We start from the raw sequence: 22,257 nt of genomic DNA, 5'->3' as shown, positions 1-22,257 counted from the left end.
CACACACACACACACACACACACACACACGCACACACACACACACACACACACACACACACACACACTCACTCATTTCATACTACATCATACTTGTGCAAATATTTTGGTGAACATCTTTGGCCCGCAGAAAGGACAGCAGGGATACTTCACCTGACTCAGCCCGGTTCCTCACTCACTTATTAATTCACTCATGTCTCCATCTCTGTCAAATACGCCTCTGCTGTGTGTGTGTGTGTGCATGTGTGCTTGTGTGTGTGTGTGTGTGTGTCTTGTTCTGCCCCTGATACATGAAAGTGCTTTACGAGCGCCTAAATTAGTCATGACCTGAGCTCTGCAGACCTGCCAGAGCACAGCAGACAGTTTGTTAAACAGATTTCTTGAACATAAATGACAAGGTCAGTCTGTTCACACTAAAAGAGCAGCAAGAGATGCGTTTAAGGATCGCGTGTAAAAGGAGAATCTTTCCCACAATTATCTCTTTCTCTCACTCTGTGTCCCTTTTGTCTCTTTCTCTCAGGGCATCGATCGGGTGCTGTCAGTGGCCCAGCGTATTGGAGAGCTCCAGAGGGATTGTGAGATCCCTCAGACAGCAGAGGAGTTTGTTGGACAGTTCAAGTTTGGCCTGACGGAGGTGGTTTACTGCTGGGCCAGAGGCATGGTGAGGTTCAACTCGGACGTGTCGCTTCATTTTTTAACCTGTTTACACCTGGTTCAAACAGAGAGAAATACATGTGAGGAGTGCAGTCTATTCATTTAACATTTTTAGGGTGATATTACTGATTATGGGAGGACTTCTGAAACTTCTGTGGCTCTCAAATGCTATATTTTCACACAACACTATGTTGACTTTGCTGATAGATGATTACATTTTCTTTATCATGACAGATAGCCCAAACAGTGGCTTAAACACACATCAAACATGAATGAAAGAAGAAGTTAATTCTTTGCAATAGCATGTTCTCATAAAGCTAGATGGTACACCTGTCAAACGGTAACGCAGGGGTCCTAATGCGAGCTCAGGGAGGACAGAAACTTCCCGTGTAGCAGAAGGGCAAAAGCTTGCTTGATCTTGATTTTCAGTATGAATACAGACCATGAAAGCAGCCTTGTGATCCAGGAGGAGTCAGAAAAGTTACCACAGGGATAACTGTCTTGTGGCGGCCAAGCGCTCATAGCGACGTCACGTTTAGATCCTTCCATGTCGGCTCTTCCTGTCATTGTGATGCAGAATTCACCAAGCGTTGGATCGTTCACCCACTAATAGGGAACGTAAGCTGGGTTTAGACCATCATGAGACAGGTTAGTTTTACTCTGCTGATGATGTGTTGTTGCGATAGTAATCCTAAAGAGGATTCTTCAGTTTCAACATTTAATAAGTTGTCTTTGCACTATTTTCAATTAAATAATTAGCAAACATCAAATTCATGGAATCAGGGTTGTAATTTTCCTGAAGTTAACTGTGGACATCTTCATCTTGTGTCCGTGTGACCATATACTTGGCATGAGCATATTCACACATGCACTGCACTCCTGAAAATGTCCTGTGTGAGGGCTGCATGTTTACAGTCGAACAGCCAACCCAGATTTTATCCAGACTTTTTTCCTGCCAGCACCCTGGTGGTAAAAAGTCCACATGAAGTCGAGGCAAAGCGACAGCAGGTAATCGTCTGGCACAGTCGTCGTCCGCGAGCAGGCAGGGTTATGACATCCTTTCTTTCTCAGCTTAACCATTTGATTCCACGCAGTAAGGGTGTGAGCTGCATTCAGTGTGAGCCTTACCCTTTGGAGCTCATTCGGCCCACTCTGTGTCCAGCATATGTCAAGTTTAAAGGGATATTTCAGGTTTTTTTAAGTGGGGTCGTATGAGTTACAGTACACTATTGCTCCTGTTAGCCACAATGTGTGCCGGTGATTTCTTCCCCTTTGATAAGAAATTTCCCAGAGGACCGGCAGGTAAGCTAGGCTACAATTCTCCGCGGACGGGGCCTCCTGTTTCGCGTAATTTCGCCAAAGTTAAGAAAATATGGTCCAGGCACTCATCATGGTGCAAATGCATGCACCAGTAAAAAAAATTGGAGCTATTCAGTTTGCCGTCGAAACCCCCTTACTTTTGGCACTATTTTTGGATGCACCTCGCAGACCGGTGTTCTTCCGCTGCATGAGCATGGATACACGCCGATCAGCTGTTTGGATCAACAAGCACGTAGCATGAACAAGTTGCGGTATCGGTATTTAGAGTGAATTAAACTCACTTTTCTGCAAATTTTAAAGATGGTACATGTCTGTCTTTATCCCAGCTGTTCAAACACGCAAACCTCCTGTAAAGCAGGGCGCTCTGGATGACGAGTGATGCAGACTGGAGTCGTATGTGAGCCGCTGGTATCCTCTGATTCAGAAAGGTCCAGAAGTATTGTTGTCACTAAGTCCCTCTCCCGACAGCAGAAGCCCTCTGGGTTTGTTGGCATGGGCTCACAGTTTACACACCGGTACGTTGGGTCTGCATCTGGAGGTCTTCCTCTGTAAACTCTGGTTCATAGAGAAATCCTTGTGTGTCCACAGTAAACAGCATGTAAACACTCATTTCTGCAGTTTGTAGTTTTTGTTCTTAAAAGTGTCTGCTAAAAATGCTACGTGCTTGTTGATCCAAACAGCTGATCGGCGTGTATCCGTGCTCATGCAGCAGAAGAACACCGGTCTGCGAGGTGCGTCCAAAAATAGTGCCAAAACAAAGGGGGTTTCTGATGGCAAACTGAATAGCTCCATTTTTTTTCTACTGGTGCATGCATTTGCACCGGGATGAGTGCCTGGACCATATTTTCTCAACTTTGGTGAAATTACGCAGAATAGGAGGCCCCATCCGCAAAGAAAATAGCCTAGCTTACCTGCCGGTCCTCTGGGAATTTTCTCATTAAAGGGGAAGAACTCACCGGCACGCATTGTGGCTAACAGGAGCAATAGTATACTGTAACTCATACGACCCCACTTCAAAAAAACTGAAATATCCCTTTAACTGAGCAGCAAGACACAGGGAGTGCATAATGTATCCATTCAGTTTCAAAGTAACACATTATGCACATACTCCAAACGTTCACATCTGGACTTTTATCCATTAACTTTGAGTGTAGAAAGTGACACAATTATAAACATTGAACACACCTTTACATAAGAAAGAACCCCAGTAATCACCAACTTAGGGAAGTCCAAGTAACGTGTTGGTCTTTTCATACATTTCTATCGCTTGATTTTGCAATTTCAGCAAGTTCCCATAGACCTCCTGTTATCTTTTGCCGTGAATCCACCCTGCCCTGTCTACACTTCATAAACTCTTTAAGGGGAGTCGGGTACATGCCATCAGATGGAACAAAACTGTGGTGCAGTGGTTCTATTTATGAACTTATGCACTGAGAAAGAGGAACACACACAGTATGTGAGAGCACCTGCACAGTTACTTACTGATGAGCTAATTATGCTTCTTTGTAGGAAACTTCCTTGTACATGTTGAGTTGATATTAACTCGGTAACAGTCACGATTATGGAAATGTGAAAGGGCAAGTCTTGGAAAATATCATGACCTGAATGTCATGAATTTTCCTGGAAGGTATGAAAGTAACATCTTCTTTCCTTTTCCTGATCATCATCTTAAGATCCAGAGGTGTGTCTGCTGACTTCCCGTGTTAGGTTTTGGACTGATGTATCTCTGGTACTCACTAACAGCGTTAACACCTCATGTATGATGCAGTTTGAGATCTGAAAGCTAGACTTGTTTTGCCCGTCTGGTATTTATGATAATTATAGAACACTTAATGCAGATTTTTCATGTTCAGACACAAAGAAACTACTTGTTCCCTTTGTTGTATCACCTCCCTCACACCCTGCCTTGTCTCGCCTCCTTGTCTCAGCCATTTGCAGAGATCGCCATGCTGACAGACGTCCAGGAGGGCACGGTGGTCCGCTGCATCCAGCGCCTGGACGAGGTGTTGAAGGAGGTGCGTCAGGCCGCCCGCATCGTGGGTGACTCTGTCCTGGGGAGCAAAATGGAGAAAGCCTCCCTGGCCATCCGCAGGGACATCGTCTTCACCGCCTCCCTCTACACCCACTGAAAGACGAGGAGCGATGCTTGCAGCCGAGTGTTTGTCTTATAGTGTGAAAGGCGTGAGAAATGAAGGGGGAGGTAAAGAGATGGTGTAAATTAAAACACAAAGTGCTGTATGTGCCTATAAAACATGTTGATGTTTACATGAGAACCACTGGAAATGAAGAAGGGAACGATTTTAACCAACTGACCAAAGTACAGACATGAACAATGGGTTGTAATTTTTTGTACAGTAATAAAAATCTGTATTACAAAATAAATCCTCCTTTTTCCTTAGATAATTGTGGAATTTCAAAAGGTTGTGTTGCATGCATCTCTCCTCCTGACACCCTGAGAACAAACTCCCCCTGATGGGAAATCTGACAGAGAATCATTTGAGGACAACCTGCATGAGAGGAGAAACCTGAGTTGGTGAAATGTCACGCAAGGAAGGAGAGAAATCCCCCCTTTTTTGATTCTTTTGTGGAACTGCAGACAAGAATGTGATGTTTCTGCACAGTGCAAATGCATTTCTAACAGCTCGGGCTGTCGCTTTAAGACAACGATAGCTTTGTGTCTGATTAATTCAATGTACGGCGACGCGTTAGTGGAGAAACCTTATTAGACTCGCAGCCCCACAGAGAGGGGGAGAGGGAGAGGAGAGGCACCGAGCAGAGCTGCGCGCTGGAGGATAATTGGATTTATTTAAAGTGATCGTTACATTGTGGGTGTTTTCTTAAGATGAAGACATCTTGAGAATGGGTTTGGAGTAGAAAACGAGAGTCTGCAACATTGCACACAACCAGAGGAGCGATTTTCTCCATCACAATACATCCGATCAGAGGAGGAGGACAGAAGATCGTGAGGTATGTCGTCGGAAAAACACGGTAAGCTGCTTTTTCTTCGATATGTCTCATTTTGGAGCCACTTTGGATTGAGATGTGATGTTTCCCCCCCCCTAAATGTTACATTGTTGGGTACACATCAGCATGTCGATATCTTTTTGTCGGTGTCATCTGCATCTCCATCTCCATCCGCTGTTAGTGTGCACACACACACAGCGCTGTTTCTGTGGTAATGCACCGATGTGTGGGTGCAGCCTGCGGGGGGAAATCACCCATTTGGGGCCCCCGATTATAACAGGGGGTTTAAAGTGGCATCAAGACACTTCATGTGTTTGGATGTATATTAAAAGTGGAAAGTAGGGGTGTAGTTGTGTATTTGATGCCTTAAACTGCAGCAGTATATTTCATTACAGGCCTCTTAATAGTTTATAATATTGTTCATTTTTATTTTTCAGTGCTGTGATCATTACGCAAAAGGCCTACGTCCATCTCATACTGTAGACAGGAGTGTGGGTGTCCTCTGCGCGTGCACGACTTCTCTTGCGCGTGTCATATAGCCTTAATTAATAATCTTCATCGTCTGCTGCACCAAAAAAAATAAAATAGTACATTTTCCTCTGTCTCTGGGTTTTCCTTTTATATCATTCAGTGTATAAAAGAGACAAATATTGGTGACGCAGCATTATGTTGTTTAAATAAATGTATAAAGGCCAAAATGAGACGCATTAAGTTGTGAAGAAACTGTAAAGAGCTGTAAAGGGCAGCTTTAGCTCAAAATGGGACGTGGCTATGCTGATAAAAGAGCAGTAGATGGCTTATAATGTTATTTATGGGCATAAAAACATTGTTTACAGATTAAAGCTGCTGTTGGTAGGAATGGTGTAAAAATGTTAATTTTTTTTCTGATGGGTATGGAGAAAAGGTCATAATGCCAATCGGTACTCATCGGTAAGTGGAGTAATTTGAGACTATCACACAATCTCTGCGCTTTCCAATGCCTTTGTATGAAGCAATGTTATTATCCCCCTTGTTCCAGTTATGATGGACCAATCATATCTAATCCTACGTCCTCTGATTGGTTTTGAGTCCAGCACTATCATGACTGTACACGCCGATCTGTGCTGGGCTAAGAGGAAATCTGGTTTGGAGGGATAGTGTTGACATTCGAAGTCCCTCTCTCTGAACAGATGTTTACTCTGTGACTACCAACAGCAGCTTTAATATAAGGTGGAGATAATGTACAGAGTTGTACGGAATCGCAAAGCCAACATTTATCCGTTTAATAATAATAATAATAATAATAATAATAATAATAATAATAATAATATATGTATTTATATAGCACCTTTCAAAACACTGTTACAAAGTGCTTCACAGCAAGGGTACAAATAGACAGGGAAATTAAAATAGCATTAAAAGAAAGGAAACACATTAGGTGTAGGACCTGAGCTGTTAAAAGTGCGTGAAAAATACAGTGTGGTTGTGCTGAAAATACAGTGATATGGCAATTGAGCCACTAAAATAGTAAAAGTGGATACAGAATAACACAAATTAAAAACAAAACAAATATTAAAATCAGCGCATTTATTCTAAAAATGCCTTTCTATAAAAGTAAGTTTTGAAGAGTGATTTACTGTTTGAGACGTCCTCACTTCCTCAGGTAGGGCGTTCCATAGTGACAAGGCGAGCTGGTGGAACTGAAAGGAGAGATGAAGAACATAAGCAGCGGCTGGGTTTGTAGGGTGTTAGTAGATTTGTAATGTACTGTATGATGGGTCGAGTGTATGTAGAGCTTTGAAAGTGATGAGTAGAAGTTTAAAATCAATCCTATACCTAACCGGTAGCCAGTGAAGGGAAGCAAGAATGGGGGTGATATGGTCTGGCTTCTGACTTTTGGATGAGCTGTTGGCGAGAATTGGATTTAGTCACTCTGTTGTCCAGTGTTAACAGATTTATGCCAAATCACAACAAACGTTATCTCAAGACACTTTTACAAATATAGCAGGTCTTAACCGTACTATGTTTTATTATAAACAAAGACCCAACATCAAAACAGGATAAGATCCAGTACCCTCTTACTGACAGGACTCGATCTTATCTCATCTTAATCCACCATGAGCATTGCTGCTTGCAGTATTTAGCAAGTTACAGAAGCAAGGACAAACTTCCTTTAGCAGGCAGAAACCTCAAGCAGAACCAGATTCATGTTAGACAGACATCTGCTTCAACCGAGTTAACATCAGATAATCATAAGGCTCAGGGTTGCACAATGTGAGAAACAAACGGAAACAGGCGTAATTTATCTCATCTCATCTGTTAGTAGATATCCAGCTTTCTTATCCGAAGATGACGAGAACAATAAGACAAGATCTTGTGAAACACCTGACATTAAGTCCTTATTACATATAAATTATCATTGTTAGCTCAAGATAATGAGATAAACAAGTTGGGATCTTGACAAGCTAACCAGAATTATTTGGAAAACTGAGTAAATAAAATGTAGATGCATGTTCATTTAGGGCTTCCATGGAATGGAAGGACAACTCTGTTCTATGCAAATTCAGGAAAGCTCTGTATTGTGAAAAAAATAGAGTCAGCATTGTTGGACAAACACTCAAACTTACAGAAATATGACCTTTAATTGTTCTCTAGTAGAACAGTTGAGAGGAAGAAAACAACAGACAAGTATCATTAAAAATAGTAGAGAAAGGTAAAGCATTAAACTATAATACATTTTAATCGGTAGAATGAATATGTATATTTTAAGGATATGTTTTTAGTGTTCTTTCGGCTTGTATGTTCTTTTACATTTGTTATAACAACTGAATGCAGTTTTCTGGCACATGGGTAAGAAAACCAGCAGTATGAATCATCCCTTAAACGGCCCTTCATTCATTATTTTTATATATTTGGACTCCTCATACCTCACTAGTAGGTAAAATTTAGACCCAGAACTGATTCTCTACAACTTATATGTGGAGCATTAATTCTGCTCTTTATTATGTAATGATAACTGAAATTGGGAGTGTTATTTCACGACCATGCAGAGCTTGAGAGACGGTTAACAAACACTGTGGCCCTCTGAGGCAAATCCACACTGTAGTTTCCACATCATTTGACACAACACAACATTGATCCTGAAATAACCTCCATCATATCAAAACATTCAAATCCAAATCCCGACACATAAAAAAAGAAAACAGGTACAGTTAGTTTGTTAGTTTATTTGTATTCATCGTGTCATGCACCAGAAAGGTACCCAGCCCATATGGACTTACAAGACACTAAAACAAGACAGGAGCAACAACATAAGCAAAAAGTACAATTACATTACCGCACATGTCCAGCAATGATTTCAAATATTTAAAAAACACAAATATATACTCTATATAAATATATATATACTCTATATAAATATATAAGTGAATGTCTGATAGTACTATGGCTAGAACTGGTTAAGAAAACGTGACCATCAGCCCTGTAAGATGTAAGCAGGAAAAGACTGATCTGAAATGTCCAGCAACTCAGTATTATTCAGTTAACCTGATACTCCAGTCATCAAAACATTCAAGTTATTGGACAAGCATTTAAACATGCAGGATATTTGACTTCAAGTTGAGTGTACAGGATTTTTAGGCATCACATCATTGTAATAAAAACGTCTGCACAAATCAATCAATCAATCAATCAATCAATCAATCAATCTATCTATCTATCTATCTATCTATCTATCTATCTATCTATCTATCTATCTATCTATCTATCTATCTATCTATCTATCTATCTATCTATCTATCTATCTATCTATCTATCTATCTATCTATCTATCTATCTATCTATTTATCTAAATTCATTCAATCAAAAAATTACTTTGAAAAAATAAGAGATCAGTCAGATTATGACACATTAATAAGGCTCCCAGTGACCTGAACAATCCTGATCAATCCTCACATCAAACTTTGCCAGTAAAGAGACATAGTTTGAGATTCAGATTCTTCCCACTTTGAATCCAGATGTTTTTTTTATCCCTCATGTTTGCTAAACTGTTGTCACACTATGACCTTTTTAAAGGTGTCCCATCTCTTTCCTCTCTCGCTCCTCTCCTCCGCTCTGTTTCTGGTCCAGTTCCTGCTTGTGACAGAGTTTGAGGTCTGTTACATAAAGCCTGGTCCCCAAGCACAAGTCGTCATCCCTCATCACTCACTTCGCTCTCTCTGACTGCCTCCTTCTTTCTCCATCCCCACTATACTCTTCGCCTCCTCCTCCTGCTCCTCCTCACGTCTCTGCCAGAAAACATCACCGCACCTTGACTATCTACCTGCTGTGAAAACATTACACCTCATCAGTCATTTTGTACTTTATCAAACACAAGGGGAGAAGAGGTGTGAGCCGGAAATGATACAACGACCAAAGTTAGTTTGTTGCTTCCAGTGGTGTAAGAATTACTCTGACCTTTAACTTGAGTAAAATTATCAATGCAGTAATGGAAAAACATTCCGACACAAGTAATAAATACTCAATTAGAAATGGTACTGACAAATGTGTTGTACACTTTAAAGCTCCTGTGAGGAATATTTAGATGTTGATGATCCTCTAAAGCCCTGTATCCACCAAGCGGCTCGGTACGGCATGCATTTTGTGGCGTTTCCATTGACTAAAACCGGGACAGGTCCCCAAATTACCAAGCCGTACTGTCCCACTTTTTGGTACCCTTATGTTGGGGTGCCAGACATACCGATCCGACCCCAGAACGTGGAGCTAGAAACACTGCAGTCCGTTGATTCCAATGCCAACACATAACCCCACCATGTTTAAATCTCCAGTGGACTTCGAGAAGATAACTTTTATTGTTTGGAAAATGGCGTCAAGAAACAGCGTTCCATGGTCGACCGTGGAGGTGCAGACCTTCCTCGTGTTTTTCCTCTTCATTGCATTTATTAGCAGGGTATACTGTGTCGCGCTGCCATGACGTCACGCTATTACATAGCTGATGCGGCTATCGGCATCCGGCTTACACGCCGCCCACCAAGTAGGGCACGGTTGGCTGTGGAAACGCAAACAGGATCAGGCGTTACCGATCTGACCCGTACTAAACTGTACCGATCCATACAAGACCGCTTGGTGGAAACAAGCCATAAACAACCTACAAACACAAATTAGACCAAAATTTAAAAGATTGATCATTTATATAAAGGTTGTTTTTTAATGCCTGAAAATGCTATATAAAGTCATATATAGTGATAAACCACTTCATAATACAAATGCTGCATTTATTTGTAAAATCAACAAAATGTGATTTGAAATTATGCAAAAAAAACTGCTTTCTTTGTTTCTTTGAGTAATCTACTAACTAAAGTCTACAATGCTTCATATCAAACAGACCGTGTTCATTTAGCTCATTCTCTAATCTTCGGACTGCTCAAAGCACTTCTACATTACATATAACATTCACCCATTCACACCACATTCATACACTGATGCCAGAGGCTGCTTTGTAAAGCGCACATCAGTACTAACTAATCACACATCGATGGCACAGCACCGGGGGCAGTTTGGGGTTTCCCAAGGACACTTTGGCATGTGGACAGCGGGACCTGACAAGCAAGACTTCTCCATTCACACTTTGGGATCCTTATAGTTTTGTCAGACACCATAACAAACTGAGCCTCTAAGTTGCAAGAATAAGCAGTTTTAATGGACGTAACTTTCCCCCCTGTAATTGCCCCAAAGGTTACAGGACTAAGATGAATGTCTATGGATGGTTTTTCCGTTGCTCTGTACGTTTCCTGCCGACTATGATTGTCTCTTTTCAGCTGGGGGAGTTTAGGGCTGGCCATAAAAGATTTCTTTTGTTTTTGTGTTTGTTTGTTTGTTTTTTAAGTCTATTTTTGGGGCTATTATGCCTTTGTTCAGAGAGATAGGACTGTGGCTAGAGAAGGAAACAGGGAAGCAAGAGTGGGGAATGACGTGTGGCAGAGGACCATGGGTTGGAATCAAACCTGGGCTGCTGTACATGAGGCACATTATTTAACCACTGACCATGATGTTCTTTTGACTATTTTTTTTTTTTAATTCCTTTTTTAAAGTTATATTTTAGGCCTTTTTGCCTTTATTTGATAGGACAGCAGAAGAGAGACAGGAAATGTGGGGAGTAGAAAGTGGGGGAAGACATGCAGGAAATGGTCGACCGGCCGGGAATCTAGCCAGCGACCCCTGGGACAAGGTCTGTAGCCTCTGTATGTGGGGCGCTTAGACCGCTAGGCCACCGGCGCCCCTTTCTTTTGACTATTAGCATCAGGGGAAGTTTAACTAAATAACAATTATATATATTATTGGGCCTTTTTACCTTTAATGGACAGGACAGCTGAAGAGAGACATGAAATATGGAGTGTAGGGAGTGGGGGAGGATATGCAGCAAATGGTATCTGGCTGGAATCAAACCTGCAACCTCTGGGACGAGGGCTTAGACCGCGAGGCCAGTGGCACCCCTAAATAACAATTACATTAACCTAGCTAACATTACAGATCTAAAATGTAGCATTAGCAGTCGTAGCAGGATAAAAAGGGGCCTCCTAGCTAATACTGTGTAGGTATGCTAACTAATTCTAGCATGAATTGGAAGCGTTTTCTGAGAGAGCATTTAAAGACCAGGTGAAATGAATAACCTGTGATTAAGGGGCTTCTGCGTACTTTTCTGATTGTGAGTCAGATAACATGGACACATGAAGCTGGACTACTCTGATAGTCAAACGCGGCATTGTTGCGTCATTAACACACACAGGATTGACCATGCCTCCACAATATAGAGAAAAGGTCTAACAAGTAAAGTTATCTGTGTTTGAACTTGGTTGCGTTGTCATATTTGCTCTCAAATTTTTTGATGCATTATAAGAATGTCAACTTTGATATCACAAATTAATTTATAGTACTTTGAGACTAATTTCCAAAGGCTTTAAGTACTGAATGTGGCTTAATGCACTCTTCACTGCTGGACGCTTCGAACAGACTGTCAGGTCATTTTTTTTCCTCTCTGAAATGCCTCATTTCTGAACCACTAATAACATTTTTATGAAGAGAGAAGGAGAGAGAAAGGTCTCGGCTCTCTGAATGTGAAATGTCAATCTCCGTCGTCATTAGCACTCAGGCTGCACAGGTTTTCTGTCTTTGAAGTCTTTGTGTGAAGCTGCGATCAGTCTGCTTTCCTTTTCTCTAACAGTGATATAAGCACAGGCAACATGTGGACGAATGTTCTCTAACTGTGTAGAGTTAGGTAACGTGCCCTCACTTTCACATCTCTCTCTATTATTATTCTTCCTCTGCTATTGCTATTTGCGTTTCCTTCCTACATGTTTTTTTTTCTAATCTTTCCTCTATCATCATCCCCTGCTTTCCTCTCAGGTCTCGATGAGTCCGGCCGTCAGACCATGCAGCCTCCTCCGTACCTCCCTGGCCCACAAGACCCGAACGTCCCCCAACATCCGAACATGCAGCCTGCTCCAGGCACCCAACCCAACTACCCTCCTCCTCCACCTCCTCCAGGATCAGAGGGATACCTCCAAGAAACCCAGTTCCACTGCGGCCCGATGGGACCACAGGGAGCTCCACAGGGCTACACGGTCCAGACGCAGGGCCCTGGAGGCGCCATGCCTCACCCGCCTGTAGGATACCTCCACCCAGGCTACCCGCTCCAGCTGCAGCCCTGCACAGCCTACGTACCTGTCTACCCCATGGCATCGGTGAGTCAGAGACAAATAAAGATTTCACAGGTCTGACATCAGGCTGCAGCAGGATTACCCCAGACTCAATTAGTTCTGTTTCCACCTCTGGTCACAGATACAAGTTATTTATTTTGTTGTCAGTCCTTCACAGTGACAGATTCGATGGCTGAAATACTCACAGCTAAATAAAGTTGCATCATAGTTTGAAGTTTCTTGGAGAGATGCATGTGATGTGCTAAAATTGAACGGGAAAATACAGGCAGAGTTCTGTTGTCTCAGGTGGGGGGGCATATAAGATGCTGATCCCCAGAAGTGCTTTCAATTTTAGTCAATTTCTGGAGTCACAAGACCGAGGTTTCCCCACAGTAATTACTGAATCAATGATTGTCAAACTACTCTCCTCATCTATGTTGTCTTTATTGTCTTATGAAAACCTCTGACATGTTGACTCCAGCCCTGGCTCTGCTCAATGTGACGGTTTGTTGTAGTTAAGTGAAATACTTTCTGGTGATAACACAGTGTTTTATTCTGAAAATTAACCAGACGTTTTCATTTTGTTTTGGTGACTGACTTCCTGTCCTGCTTAAGATACTCTTTGCTGATTGATGCTTCCTGCTCCGGCATCTGGCAAAAAAATTGAAGTCTTGGGTGTCTGATCCGGAGGGCTCTGGCATACCGGATCAGAGACACAGCCGGAATGCAACAGAGCAGATCCAGTAGTGTAGAAACCTATCAGATCAAGGGCCATGACATATTGAAGATGGACTGGATCTGGTGGGATGCGGCCGTTAGTCCCTCCTCTGACAGCCAAAAAGCTGATCATAGTTTGGATTTCTGACTGGCACCTAGGGTAGCCAATAAAACTCAAGGGAGAGCCCATGCCATCCCTCTGGACACGTCCCTGTCACACTGAGGAGATTTTTGTCCAGATGTTTTCATCAGCAGACTTGGATGGTATGGCTTCTGTTTACCTATTTGGATGTATTTAAGGGGGACAAATGCAGAAGTTTACAGAATAGAATAATTACAGATTATTTGCAGTACTTTTCCTCAGATGGGCTTCAATAACAGAACATTTACATGGCATTTGAAATTTACTCAAGTCTGTGTAGCAGCAGTTTTGATCAATCAAAAGCTGCATTGCATTATTAAGTGTGGTTAGAATGAATTGGAAAGGCATACATTGTTTGTTCAATGCACATTGCACACCAGTTAATATGAAGTATTTCATGTGGAATACGACCCACTCTCTGGATCTTTGAGCCTTGCTGATGAACTTGCTGCTGAAATGATACCAATCAATTTTACAGTTGTTAGTATTTAGTGTGAACTCTTCATCATTGGTGGTTTCCAATCAGGATGTTGGGGGAGGTCCCAGTTGGTCATTTTGGAATAAAGCTTCAGTTTTCTCAAAGGCACAGTGATCATTTTACACACAGCTGTGGCTTATCATTTCAAATGTCTTGTCACCTCTTTACTATAATCTCTCAGAAAGGCTTAAAAATCAGAAGAAGTAAACATGAGCCTTCGTCAAACCTGTCAAATTCTACAGGTCTCCCCACCAAGTGAACTGAATCTAAAACTACAGCTGTGGTTCAGTCTTCTCCTCATCAGTCTTGTTTAGTAAATACACTTTTAATTAATTAATTAAATCCATGTGTGTGCACATGCTCTATAGTGTACAGGACTATAGGAGTGTAGATAAAGAGCAATGCAGCAATGCACTTCACTGACCTTGCAGGCATACTGCAATCTCCTCCTCCATTGTGTCTTCTTTTTACTCCTCTTCTTAAGGACAGTTCTCTGTCAGCAGGGGCATGTCCAGAAGGTGGCCGAGGTTTGGGAAAGGACCCTCCTTGGATTCTGATTGGCCATTCCTGGTGCCACTTTAAAATCCTAAACTATGATTGCTTATTTTCATTGGCAGAGACAGGACTTAGTTCAAATTCAGCCGATTGGGCTGTGTTGCAACCATAGACTGTATAAAATATGGACGTAGGATCCGTGACGTCACCCATCTGTTTCTGAAGAGCTGTTTTGAGGCCAATCGTTGGCGGCAGCCATATTGCTGCTCTCGAGTGATTGTGACATAAAGAGGCGGAGTTTGAGCCTCCTAGCCAACAGCTGCAGTGTTCCCGCAGGCAGCTGTGCCTCTCATTGGAAGACTCGTAATCTCAATATTTCCTAATTTGATGCGTTAGAAATAAATTCACCTCCCTACAGTGTGTGCCGATTGAGAAATGAGCTATCCAGACTACACTCGTCTTTTGTACCAGGCTGTAAACATGTTTATTTCTGCTGTAAAGATCGTCTTTTTCCCGATCATGTGTATCTGACTACCGGTACTTCCGGAGCCAGCCTCAAGCGGATCCTCGATGAACTGCAGTTTTTCGCACTTCCATATTGGACTCATATTTTTAGACCGGAGGTTGCCGCTTGGTTGCAACATGCTGCCAGAAATTTACTTCAAATCGAATTAAGAAAATTTCCTTTTATTTGGTTCTTTAAATTGTAAAAGAAAACTTCTCTCACATCAGTGTCACAAAACAGGGACCCAGTAGAAGAATCAGTCCATCAAAACTGATTGAAACCTTGCCAATACATTTATTTGGACAGTTCAACAGTGTGCAGGTATTTTTACTTTAGACATACATTAAAGATTAAAATTTAGGAGATTTATGAGTTGCAACCCTGTTGTGCTACTTTTTTAAGATAAAAAAAATTACACACAGGGATATAACATCTGTATGATACTTAAATATTAGCAGTTAATGTAGATATCTTTAGTGGAGATAGAAAGGGTAAATGAATGTTCTTCATTTTTATTTTCGGCCACCCCTGCATAAGTCAGCCCCCAAGCTGGGCACCCTGGTCTGAAAAGTCTGGACACGCCCCTGTCTGTAAGCTGCTCTCTTGTTTTAACAGCACTTCTTCTCACTCTCTGTTTTCTTATCTTCCTTCCCTCAGGGTCAGCCCTACATGCCAGCTGCAGGAGGCCACCCAGCTATCCCACCTGGCCAGATTCATCCCATGCAAATGCCACCCAGCATCACCCTGATGGACCGTCGGCCACCTCACGACTACCTGCCCATCGCCGTGCTCACCACTGTCTGCTGCTTCTGGCCCACAGGCATCATCGCCATCATCAAAGCTGTGCAGGTAAATGACACCTTCTGAAATCTTTTGATCTTTAAAGGCCCATTAACATAACGTGGCCCTTAAAAGAGACTTTGTAGTGTAAATGGCCCCTACAGTCACATTATGCTCAGAAATGTGCTTTGATTTTATGTAACCCTGTGATAAGAATTCCAGTATACAGAAAAGTGAGATGCTAAACTTCCCACCCTTTTTAAACCTTAATCATTGGTATTTATAAAGTTGGTATACACATTAATGGCTCACTCCTCTGGTCCATTTTTGATTCAAAGCAGTCCAAAACAGCAGCTTGTCCTGTGAGCCAATGTGTCATAACCTGATGCTGGAGGTAACCATCTAGCTTAACTTGACCCATGCTTTAATCCTTTTTAAACAGTGTTTCCATAAGGTCCGATCAATTTTGAAGCTAATCTTAGTGATTGTAGTGTGACATATGTAAGGGACTCATTGGACTTAAATACAGTGGTCCCAAATTCAGCTTCTTGTCCAGTTCTTAGATTAATGTCCAAATGTCCACAGGCTGAATGAAATTCTTCCATTATCCTTTGCTACCATAGACTGTATAAAATATGGACGTAGTATCCGTGACGTCACCCATCTGTTTCTGAAGAGCTGTTATGAGGCCAATAACAGTCGGCGGCAGCCGTATTGCTGCTCTCGAGTGATTGTGACGTAAAGAGGTGGGCTTTGAGCCTCCGAGCCAACAGCTACAGTGTTCCCACCTGTCAATCAAGTCAGCTGTGCCTCTCATTGGAAGGCTCGTAATCTCAATATCTTCTAAATTGACGCATTAGAAATAAATTCAGCCCCCGTACAGTGTGTGCCGATCGAGATATTAGCCAGCAAGGCTACACTTGTCTTTTGTACCAGGCTGTAAACATGTTTATTTCTGCTTTAAAGATCGTCTTTTTCCCATTCATGTGTATGTGGTGTCCGGTACTTCCAGAGCCAGCCTCAAGCGGATCCTCGATAAACTGCAGTTTTTAGCACTTCCGCATTGGACTCATATTTTTAGACCAGAGGTTGTCGCTTGTTTTCTACTTGACATGCTATTCATTTATTTTACCTTTATTTAACCAGGTAAAAAATGTTTGAGAACCAGTTCTCATTTACAAACATGACCTGATACTATGTCCATTTATTATACAGTCTATGGACATGTGACATCCATTTACACACTGACAGCAGAGACTGCTGTGTTAGTTATCACGATGAGCCTTCACACAACTTAAAACCTTGTTAGTAATTGATCTTTAAGCATCTGAATTGTTATTTTTGATTTCATTATTAAAATGATTCAGAATAAAGATAAACTGTAAACAGGAGAAGAAAGCAGCCACAGCAAAGTCAGGATTCTTTCCAGACGTTTAGAGATACTTCAGCTCAGTGAACTATGCTGCTGTGCCCTCATTACACCTACACATCTCTATATGACTTCAGTATTAAAGACATAGTCTGCTCTTTACAAGCCTTTTGCTGATGCCTTTTAACACAAAAGTGAAGTCGGGCGTGATGCCAGACATGTAAAGGCTCAGTCTGGTGGCTTTCATGCCTGTTGTTTGCCTCTGTAATGGCAGACTGTGCTGACCAACATGCACACAACACACCACATTACGTAACTGCACCATTGTCGCTGCAACGGGATGAAATGGATTTTTTCCTCTGGGCCTGCTCAGCTGGCTTTGAGCTGAATCGAGCTGACAAGGCATGGACCCACCGGTCTGAGCTGTGTGTGATGTTACGCTGTGTTAATGTTGTGGAGTGTGGCCTCTTTCTGCACATCGGGCCTGTGCTGCAGTGAAATCGATCCATTCATGGTGTTTTATACTCTCCTACTCCCACTCGTGCATCCTCTTGTTACATAACATCTAATTTTCTCCTCTCTCTCTCTTTCCCACACATCCGTCCCCTCCCTGCTGCATCACATAGGTGCGTACGGCAATAGCCAGAGGGGACATGGTGACGGCGGAAATAGCCTCCCGCGAGGCACGCAACTTCTCCTTCATCAGTCTGGCTGTTGGCATCGCCTCCATCGTGCTGTGCACCATCCTCACGGTGGTAGTAATCATAGCCTCGCAGCACCACGACGACGACTGGGAGCCATAACTCCACGCCACTATCAGAAAGAACAAAACATGGCATATTTTAGCTAGCTAAATACTCTCAATTATTTTGAGGAAATAGGAGCACTGAAGATGCAACACAAACTGCTACTGCATTGCTGGCCCTCTGTGAGCAACAACACACACAGCTCTGACTTTAACCTGTTGCCATCAAACACACCGACAACCAAAAAACAACCAATCACAACTCATGTTGAAACACCAAATACAGCAGCTGTTAAAGAGGTCCAGTATTGCTGTTAGCACTGCGTTCGCTTAATATTTACACTGAAATATGAGCTGCAAGAGGTTAACAATGCTCCTTGCATTAACAATTAATTTGATGCTGATTAATTCATTTGGATTATTTAGTGGATGAGAGGACAGATGGCTCTATCTACTAAATGTGCCCACACAGGTGTAGTTTTTGGATAGTTTAAAGCTCATTTTAGTTAAAAAAAAATTAAGTTTTTTTCTCCTTTGAAAACATAAAAAGTGCCATGTTGAATGAAAACAGTGTTATTGCTGACAGACTGGGACATGAGACTGTGTAACTGACCTAAGATGTACGGGGGGGCTGATCAATACAAATTTAACCCACCAAATGGAGACCGGACTGGCAGAGCATCTAATGTAACCAAACAGTATTTATTGAGATTGGATGTTTGTGTGTTACATGGACATGAGATGAAACATAACCTCTGTTTTTGAATTAATTTAAACTCTGTTATTTATTGATTTATTTAATATCTACCCATGCACCAACTTTTTCTGCTTTAATTTACAGTATATCAATACTTTATTGCAGCTATCTGGCACTTTGCAATTGGCTTAAATTTGATATCTGATGATGATTTTGCACTTTGTAGTAACTACATGAGATGACGCGGCTGCTTACATTCATAGTTCTTATAGTGCATGCTAATTATAGATTCAAACTAACAAGCGTGTGGTGCAAAAATAGCTTGTCTCCCATCTATTGGTGGAAATATTTCCTTAAACTTGTCTAGAAATATGTGTTATATAGTATTTTTCAAAATGTCAAACAAGCTGCTGTAAAAACAAGAATATTAAGGAGACAGTTAAGATGATGAGTATTTGAATTTAAGATTTACTAATATTGATTTCTGCGAGTATTTCACAGTGTATTGGCCTATTTTGTGTTGCACATCTCTGAGCTATTTATTCAATCTGACACTGTATATGAAACTGTAGTGCAACGATAGACTTATGCGGCGTCATAACCCTGCATGTCATCCTCAGTTTGTTTCCATTTGTCTTAAAAATTGAGGCTAGATGTGAAGGCTGTGAGCTCCTGTGACGTCAATTCACTGGTGTAAACACAAAGAGTCAGGCGGAGTTCGCTCCACGTGAGTTTCCATAATGTAGCGTAGCTCTGAGCGGCAGGTGTGCTGCTGTTTGTATGAGCTGTAACAACACAGCGTGAATATTATGTGAGGGTTGATGGAGTTACAGAAGAACAGAAAATGAATGTTTTTAATAGACGAGTGAGAAAATATTAATGCCTATACTGTATTGTAGCACTTTCTGCTCTTTAAATTCTGTCCGCGGTTTCCTATCCTCCCTCTTTTTGTCTGTTTCCTCTTTCCCACATTAATTATGGACCTATAATACATCCATTTTCCCATCCTCCTTTCCTCTGTTGGTCCCTATGATGATGATATTTTCAAAAAGAATTATACAGAATGATGTTTGTGGACAATGAACACAAATAGAGACGGTAAAAATACAGTTTATTCTGTATTTATATACAATTAATGTTATTATTATTGTCATTATTATTTATATCATTGACTATCACTAATGTATAATATTAAGTACACAGGACACAACCAGGGCTGTATTTGTCAAACATTTAAAAACTAAAACAAATAAATGTCTAAGGAAGTTTTCTGTAAATTTGTAAATGGATTTTAGTAAAAAAAAAACAGCACAGGATATTTTAAAAAATCCTTTAAGTGCTGGCACCTACTAAGAAAGGCTAGTTGTGCTGGCTTGGGACACATCAGCAGTAGCATACCTCAGGGTCATTGGGTGTTTTGGCCCTTTACAACTAGACACCCTCGCCTGAGGGGGGCCCTACGGGGGTGATCAAGCCCCGCGGTGCATCCCTGACGCCCAACCAGATGCCCAGCAGGAGTCTTGCACCTTTAACCATAACCACTGGCTGCTTCTGTCCGCTGCCTCTGGCATACTTCTGATGGTTTCGGTGGAGGCTCTGACCTCTGATTCCCAGATCCTTTAGCAATTTGGTCGTAGATACTGCCACAAACCCCCTGCATTCCACTGGGCAGACTTCAGTGTTCAGCCACAAAGTTTTGCTTCAGCCACTAGGTCGGCAGTGTGTAGATGTTTTTCGCTCATACACTTTCTCCACTCAATCCTCCAAGGGCACAATGAGTTCAGTGATAAAGACCTTCATTAGAGAGGAGGACCAAGAGTATTATGTCAGGTCTGAGTGTAGTGATTGCAAATTCCAGAAGAAACGCAATTTTAACCAGCATCAACTAGCATCTTCAAGTCGCAAGTTCCTTGAAGTTGGTCATGCTCCAATGGTGTGGGGCTGCTCCAGGCTAATTTCACCCACTCTCGGACAAAGGTGGTTTGCAGGAGGTGGAGTGCTGTCGGTGATAAGGAGTTGGTGGTGGTTCGCTTGGTTTAGAGGATGGAGACAAGGCTCTTAAGGACTTGATTATGACGCCAGGTGTAATGTCCCTGGGTAAGGCTGACCTTACACCCTGCTAGTATGTGCTTGAGGGAAGCTGGCCTGGAGCGTAGGACACATCCTGGGTCTTCTGATAAAGATTGCTATGAGTTGGAAGGACATCGTATACAGCTCTGATAACAAAGCAGAGTCGCTTTGCTTCCAAGCTTCATAAGCCCTTTCAGCTTATCTTCCTCCTCTCCACACTGTCCAATCTTCTCCATTGTCCCTGTTAACCAAGAGAGACCTTCTGCCTTGGCCTACCTTGCTGCTTCCTCCTGCCAGCGTATTTCCCCCACCACCATTTTCCTTCATTCTGGTGCTCTTGCTCTGTTCCAAGCTGGCCGTTTAGCTGTTAGTCCAAGGCCTCCTCCTCCTCCTTTCTGAACATGTCCCACTATGTATGTATGTTTTAAAGCTGGTATTACCTCCTCCACTGCACTGACTGGTCTCCTGGTACTTTAACTCCTCCATGAGATCAGTGAGGGGCAGTTTGAGGACACAATCTGTAGGGCCTATGGTGGTAAGGCACCGTGGAACTCCAAGCCACTGCTTGACATAGCCTGTAATTCCTCTTTCCAGTTTCTCCACTGATGAGATCGTTGAGAACCCCAAAGACATCTGGTGCATTCTTAAATACCTTTATATTGGACTCCATTTGGCCCTCGGGCTGAAGCCAATCTTGCCCAAAAAGAATATTTTTGTTTTCTAGCCTAGACAGAGATAAGAATATGGACACCACACTTACTGTATGTCTATGAGGTAAATATTAAGCTACACTCAGGAGATATTAACTGAGCTAAGCCAAAAGACGGGGCAACAGCTAGCTTAACTCTGCCTGAAGCTAACAAAGTCTACCTCTTAGTACCATGTTATTGTTGTTTTCTCTTTTTGGTCTTTGTACATATTATTAAAATATATATATATGGACAACATGTTAATAAGTGAGCTTTAGAGGGACTAGTTGGTTGATTTTATTTTCTTAGACAAGCAGGCTAGCTATTTCCCCATTTTGCTAGGCTTAGCTAACTAGCTTCTGGCTGTAGCTTTGTGGTGTCAATGTTTTCACATCTCTCTGTGCAAGAAAACATTATCTGGTACATTTATTAAGTTGCTGGATAAAGTTTAACAAGTTAAGTTTAACACACAAAGTGTCACTCGTAGTGTTTTGATAAATACAGGCTTGAGCTGTCCTTTTATTAACACAGTGATATCTCAATGTTAAAGAGTAAATGAAGCACAGTGCAGTTCAGTATTATTATTGTACAGAAGGTTCTGGCAGTGAGTGTGTGTGACTCCTAGCATATCTAGTTTAAATAATGCTAGGCTGCATCTCCCCCGAGTGCTTTTTGTTTGGACCTCTCAGTAATGCAGAACCATAGCTGCTTATCTGAACAGCTTGGAGTTGTGTTCCTGATTTTGTTTTGTTTTCTATTATTTTCGGTTTTGGTTTTGAGCCTGTAAATGCGATGGGTTGCTTGTTCTAAGAGCCAAAAAAATTAACCTGTGTAAATGTGGTTCTCTTTGAAGTTTATCTTTACATTTATTTTCATGGCTGTGTTGCACATGCATTGGTTGTTTCTGACTTACGTTGTTTGATTAATAAATAAAAGAATAATTTTTGGTTGTGAACGATG

General features: G+C 41.8%; 2 protein-coding genes across 2 annotated transcripts in view; both read left to right on the top strand.

Moving 5' to 3' along the window:
- The window catches only part of skiv2l (SKI2 homolog, superkiller viralicidic activity 2-like), a 25,020-nt gene extending 20,665 nt beyond the window's left edge, over positions 1–4,355 (top strand). Inside the window, exons 28-29 of the mRNA XM_034704157.1 lie at positions 520–660; positions 3,902–4,355. Coding sequence (XP_034560048.1) covers positions 520–660; positions 3,902–4,102 — 342 coding nt within the window. The 3' untranslated portion in view covers positions 4,103–4,355. The remainder of the gene's footprint in view (positions 1–519; positions 661–3,901) is intronic.
- On the top strand, positions 4,249–22,257 carry prrt1 (proline-rich transmembrane protein 1). Its single transcript, XM_034704162.1, has 4 exons — positions 4,249–4,961; positions 12,318–12,655; positions 15,605–15,796; positions 17,723–22,257. Exons 1-4 carry the CDS (start codon positions 4,943–4,945, stop codon positions 17,897–17,899), a joined length of 726 nt encoding a protein of 241 aa, XP_034560053.1. The 5' UTR covers positions 4,249–4,942; the 3' UTR covers positions 17,900–22,257.

Source organism: Notolabrus celidotus, chromosome 16 (genome assembly GCF_009762535.1).
Source record: "Notolabrus celidotus isolate fNotCel1 chromosome 16, fNotCel1.pri, whole genome shotgun sequence".
NCBI lineage: Eukaryota > Metazoa > Chordata > Actinopteri > Labriformes > Labridae > Notolabrus > Notolabrus celidotus.
Note: the sequence above shows the minus strand (reverse complement) of the source record. Positions and strands in the feature narration are given on the sequence as shown.

Bases quoted from the DNA above. Each gene is read 5' to 3' on its own strand.
- prrt1 (XM_034704162.1), top strand. The intron at 12,656-15,604 runs GTGAGTCAGAGA...TCCTTCCCTCAG, and splicing joins CTGTCTACCCCATGGCATCG to GGTCAGCCCTACATGCCAGC. The intron at 15,797-17,722 runs GTAAATGACACC...TGCATCACATAG, and splicing joins CCATCATCAAAGCTGTGCAG to GTGCGTACGGCAATAGCCAG.